This window comes from Drosophila hydei, unplaced genomic scaffold (genome assembly GCF_003285905.1).
Source record: "Drosophila hydei strain 15085-1641.00,03,60 unplaced genomic scaffold, DhydRS2 tig00008114-arrow-pilon, whole genome shotgun sequence".
NCBI classification, from domain to species: Eukaryota; Metazoa; Arthropoda; class Insecta; order Diptera; family Drosophilidae; genus Drosophila; species Drosophila hydei.
In genome coordinates this window covers 7106590-7112786 of record NW_022045827.1, presented here as the reverse complement: position 1 = coordinate 7112786, position 6197 = coordinate 7106590, and the positions used below count along the sequence as shown (strand labels likewise).

The 6197-nt window shown below is 43.1% G+C and overlaps 1 protein-coding gene across 1 annotated transcript; it reads left to right on the top strand.

Moving 5' to 3' along the window:
- LOC111601156 (damage-control phosphatase ARMT1) lies at positions 1-2126 on the top strand. Its single transcript, XM_023317632.2, has 2 exons — positions 1-1566; positions 1638-2126. Exon 1 carries the CDS (start codon positions 109-111, stop codon positions 1486-1488), a length of 1380 nt encoding a protein of 459 aa, XP_023173400.1. The 5' UTR covers positions 1-108; the 3' UTR covers positions 1489-1566; positions 1638-2126.
- Positions 2127-6197: the final 4071 nt, after the last annotated feature.

Below are 6197 nucleotides of genomic sequence, written 5' to 3'. Positions count from 1 at the left end.
TAAATCTAATTAAGTTTATCAGTTGAAAATATTGTCAGAATAGATTATTAATAGAACTTTCAGTTTTTTTTTTTTTTTTGGTCCTAAATTCAAGTGAAGTGTATAAAAATGCCGCCCAGTTATGCATCAGAGAAGGCAGAACTACTGGATGTGATAGCACCGCGCCATTCGCTGTTATCGGGACGATATAAGCAGAGCTTCGCCTACATAGCGCTACAGTCACGAATGCCGGGTATAATGTCGCAAGTCACTAAAACTCTGCTCCTAAACCAATCGTACTTGGAAAAGCTCCATGGCACTAATCTCGATAAGGAGATTCATATCATCATTGAGAGTATAGAGCGATTACGAAAGGAACTCCGCCGTGATCGCGAGTTTCTGCTATTCCATGGCAACGAGTCGGACAAACCTGAATGGAATGCGTTTATAAGCGAGCTGCCCCGGCCCAAGCGGTCATACTTTCGGGCCAGTTGGCTGCACTCGGAGTGCTACCTGTACAGACGCATCCATTCCTTCTTTGAGAGCAGCAAGTACTTGCGTGACTTCGATTACTTTGCAGACCTCAAGAGAGATGACCTTATAATCAGTGCCCGAGCAATTAACTGCCTCACCATGGCCACTCGAGGGCTAAGTAAAAACTACGAGTGCTTTAGTAGGTTAATGCGCATTAATCTGTGGAGCAATCACTTTGACATTCAGCTCGCTGCATTTGTCTTTGACTCGCCTGAGGATAATAAAAACATCGACGTACTAGCCAAGGTGGCCGATCTGGATCGTCGGATTTTGGTCGACGAGAGCCTACAGGTTTGGAACTGTCTGCTCAAGGCGAAGGGCCAAAAGGAGATTATTGTCGACTATATCTGTGACAACAGCGGATTTGAACTATTTACGGATTTGCTGTTCGTCGAGTATCTAATCGATCAAGAACTGGCAACTCAAGTTCGACTGCATGTCAAGGCCATACCCTGGTACATATCCGATGCAATGAAATCGGACGTCGAATGGACTATAAGCTATTTAAAAGACAACAAGGATGAGCATGTCTCCTCGCTGGGCAAGAAGTTAGAGCGTCTAATGAAAAGCGAGCACATCCTGGTAGCACCGCCGTCGTATTTCTGGACGGGGCCACAGTCCTACTTTGTTATGGTCGACTCTAATATAGAGTTGTACAAGATGCTCACCCAGGCCCAGCTGGCGATCTTTAAGGGTGATCTCAACTATCGCAAGCTGCTCGGCGACTATATTTGGGACTTCACGGAGGAGTTCATCACATGCCTGCGCGGCTTTCGGCCGACCAATATGTGCGCCATGCGCAATGTCAAATGTGAGGTCATCTGCGGTCTGCCTGAGGGTGTCGCGGATCACTTGTTAAAAGTCGATCCCAATTGGATGATATCCGGTTACTATGGCGTTATCCAGTATACGGATAGCTTTAAATGCAAGTGCGATGCTCAGCAATCTTTATGCTCGCTGAACAACAAGGCCTGAGCCAGTTTTCACTTGTGAGAATGGCAGATTCTTGCCTCGGCAATCAGCAGGCAGCCTATCGACGCCTCATCGCCGCTAGTAAGATCTGAAAAGCATTACTAGTTTTCTTTTTTATATTAAATTTTCCTGTGGAACTACTGCTACTGCAGCTGGTCGTAAGTGAAGGCGCGGCAGTTGCGGGAGGCCGAGCAATGTCTTAATTTGCATTACGCTGCCAGCGAAGAAAACTCACAATGCCTGAAATAAATGAGCCCAAATTTGTCAGCGCACTTTGCCCAAATCAAACTGCATCGTTACGCCCACCGACTGAGCATGCAGACAGGAGTCTGTGCCGCCTTTGGCTCTGCCTGGCTGCCACCTGCATTTCTCCAGCCAGAGCCGATCTTGCCTGGCCAGCGGCCCATTGGCCAATTGGCGAGTGACTAATGCTGTTGGTTTTATTGATGTGGCGCACATGCGCAGCCATTTGTATGCGAGAAGCTGCCGGCGTCGCGACTCGCCGGCTTGCCGGATGACCAATTGGAAATGGAAAGTTGTGAAAATCAACATGTGGCTTGAGACGGTCGACTTAAATTATTGTCTAAAAAGTGATATAAATATAAGAAATGTGGCGTTAATTTCTTACAAGAACTGTTGACCTTATGGAAACAGTTTTCTAATTGTATGGTTTGTATCGAAAATGTATTTTGTTGAACTAAGTTGAGAATAAAGTTACATTAATATCTTATTACCTTTTATTATGTATAAAGGTATATTTTTCGCTTTATTTCATGCAGTTCAAGGCATTTAATTGTATTTATTCAAAAGTTTACTTTACTTTTTGGTTCCCATGAAATATTAATATCGCTTCGCTGGTCAGTTCATTGAAAAAGTGCAGCTAAAATCTTTGGGATATTTGCACTCTATTTCCCAGACTTGCAGTTGACTAGAGCTGAATGCAGACTGTAGCCGTAGGTGTTCTTACTTTGTTCTTTTCGTTTGGGCCCACGGGGATTTCTCAGTAACTCGAAACCATATCAAAGTAGTATCAAATCTTTATCGGAAATGACTTCAAATCAAATTCTCTTAGTTGATTGCACTTTTGCCCAAGAAACCCTCTCAAATGAGCAGCGCACAATAGCCGAAATTAAATCAAAATTGAAATATTAAGTGTGCATTCCCACAACTATTAAGCTGCCAAAATTGAGAAATCCACATGGGGCCGACGCGAGCTGGATCGACAAATTCCAATGCACACCAGTCTCAGGTACAGTCCGCACATTCCCCTAATGTTGTGCGCAACGAAATGACAGTGAAACAGTGGAAACGGGCCACGCAAATATTTTCCCACCGAAAAATCCACCCCAAAGTTCAGCTACTGCGCAGCTGCAAATCAAAACTGAAATGGAATAAAAGCCATAGGCTGCTTCCCTACAATCAACAGCAACTGGCTGCTGTCCACTTGGTTTTCGCTTTATATGTTTTGGGGTGGGGTTCGCTTCCCAGTGCGGATGCGCCCTTGAAAACAGCACCCGGCAACCTTACGGACGGCTAACTGGTGTACGTACCCGTCCCATTCACCAGTTCGCAGCTACCAGGTTGCTGCGGCTGCTGCCGTTGCTGGTGCTTTTGTCTGCTGGCGGCACGGGGAGGGTTGCCAGCCTTGTCCAGGTGAGGATTATAGCTGCGATTTCCACCACCCATTCAATAGCTTTAAGCTGTGCGCAGGTATGCGCCATCAAACCAGCTGGCAAACAAGATTCAATAACAATCAACTGTTGTTGGGCTGGGGCGAAGCTGTGGCTTGTTGTTGCAGTTGCCATCCGGCTGCTAAATTTCAAATTGTATTTGCTTTTTTGCAAGGTGCGAGAGCTAAGCTGCATTCTCATATACTCACCCGTTGGATAATCAATAAAATTTATTTCAGTCACATTGCACCCCAAAATAGTCGACCGGATGCCGCCGCCAAGTGCCTGCAGTGTTTGCCTTTGAATATTCAATAATTATTGGGGCAAACTCAATGCTTCGAGCGTGTGACTCAGCCTAGAGCTGGACGCGGCGCATAAAATGACATGAAGGCCATACTCTGTGATGGGTAAACGATTAAAGTGACCAAGGAGGACACAATTATCTTAAGCATTTACTACTTATTATTATTGAGAGTTTGGAAGAGGTTGATGAAATAGTAATTAACAAATCTCTATTTATCTCAAATGAATAAAGATATGCCTTTAAGCTGACAAGGTAGGACTTATTTATTAATATTTATATGATATTTATTATATATATAAATTATAGGTCTTATATGTTATACATTATGAATACGTTAAGTTCGAAGGGGGCTATAGAAAAAACATGAAAAAAAAACCAAATATAAATATTGATGAGTAAAATAAGACCCAATTTTGAGTCACGATTCGCACTCATATCTAAGCGTCGGCCGTTTGAATAAATATTTTGAGAACTGCAATGTGAATTTTATGATACAATGGTGCACCTTTGCTTAGCACACTCGATGACTGATCGGAAAGTACGACATGTGTTGACTACGAACACTTTGGCTATCAAAGGCAAAAGTTGTGCCTAAATTATGTTCGAATTAAATGGAAACAACTGAGAGCACAATCAGCAGCTGAGCTCAATCGGCAGTTGACATAAACCTTTCGCTGCAAATGCCGCCAAAGGCGCTGACAAGTGGCCGGCGGAGCAACTGGCGAAAAGGTCAGCGTTTCGTAATCAGCTTTAGTGGCTACTCTGTGTGTGCACACGTAACCATAAGCATGGCTCCATGTCATCCTATATTTCACCGAGACACCAAAGCTGAGGCGCAAACGGGCACTCCGAGGCTGGGCACGGGCGAATGGCACTGTCAACTGGCCAGCGCAACGATTGTGGAACAACGGCCAAAAAACACATTCGCCAACTGACCAAGTGGCCGCCGATTCACGGCAACAACAACAAAAATAATAGGAACAGCAATAGCAACTAGTAGTAGATATGTATGTTCAAACGACTATCACCCGCTAAAATTCAAATTCAAATTTGCTTAAAAACCCAACGCCCCGGCCACCGTCTGCCGTCCACCGGCCAACGAGCCAAAAGACCACAAAAATTAGCCATCGACTTGGGCGCTAATCTGGTTTTAAACTGCGCCAGCGACCGCTGCCACGATGCGGGTGTGTACCACGCAGCTCTGGCCCGAGCCTGAGCCAGACCCAACTCTAACCTAGGCAGCCTGCACAGCCTGGTCAGCGCATGGGCCAGCCAGACAGACGGAGAGACGGACAGAGTGGCAACCGGCCGATCACCGTTTGGCCATCGCTGAGCAACCAGTTTGTGGCACCCGCACCTGGCCAACTGCCCAACTTACGACTCGCAGCGAATTGCCCCAGCCCAGACAGCTGCCTGTCCTGCTCAGCTCTGCCCTGCCCTGGTCTGCCCTGTGCAGTCCAGTCCTCGTTTCTGTTTTGTGTACGTACAAATGCGTTGCTAAAACATATTTTTCATAAACCTAATTAATTACTATTTATATGGCATTATCTAAAGGCTAAAATAATTGTTTAGATTGTTGTGGGATATGTGTAGTTCTAGTGCAGAACTAAAAACAAATACTTTCATTTGAGTCAAGATCAAGACTCGTGTCTAACCCAAATGCTAGCTTAGAATAGAATTAAGTCTTAATAAAACTAACTAACTATTAATTTAAACAATTTTTTTTACATTTATAATTATTTATTTTATTTTATGAGGGGTATAAAATGGAGCAGAAGTCATATGTCGAAAACTTTAGTTAAGTCTCAAATTTTCTATTTCAATTATAGAAAATAACAACAAATATTTAATCAGAGTACAGGGTATACAGTAGCTCATCTTATTAAGCTGTAGTGAATAAAATCATTTTGTTTTTTCTTATAATAACTATTAGCTGAGTTATTCCAAAGGCATGTCAATAGAGCTGAAGAAATTTCACTTCAACGACATTAAATTTGAATGGTTATTAAACAGCATCATGAAGATTAAAGAATATGGGTTTAAGGCTAGGTTCGCTTAGTTAGATGCTGAAAGCATGTCGAAATAGCCGTTGATTGAGGTTTATTAGCCATATGCTTGAGTACATAAGCAGTAATTGCTATTAGCTGTATATATATGTATATATATATATATATATATATATATATATATATATGCATATATATATGCATATATATATGTATATATATGTATAAATGAATATTAGAAATACCTTCTACTATATTTGTAGACATGCAAATAGTTTACCTTTTATTGTTAATTGGAAAAAAACAGGTTGTGCCTCTTACTCTTTGCACTCCCCCAACCCATACTCGCCCAGACCGTTGCCTGCTGAAAAGGTGCACTGTAATTCGTCTACTCAACGCCAGAGTGTGATTTGCTGATTAGCAACACTCTTTCCGTCATATTCTGAAAGACCAATTACAACGGCGAACAAGACAAACGGCCAAACAGTTGCGACGCTTACTTTTGCTTTTGTTCTGTTGTTGTTAGGCTATTTTTTTTTTCGTGCATTTTGGCCACGTGAACACCCTTATGCAAAACAAATCAAAACAGCATTAAAAGTCGTAAATCTGTGCCAAAAAACGTTGCCGGCCACAAACCAAATGCAAGCCGAGCCATTCGACCGGCTCCTTAACAACAAAAGCGACTGCAGCATGTGCCAAAGCCAAAGACCAGGCCCAAAGCCTCTTGGCCAC

Bases quoted from the DNA above. Each gene is read 5' to 3' on its own strand.
- LOC111601156 (XM_023317632.2), top strand. From the start codon at position 109: ATGCCGCCCAGTTATGCATCAGAGAAGGCAGAACTACTGGATGTGATA.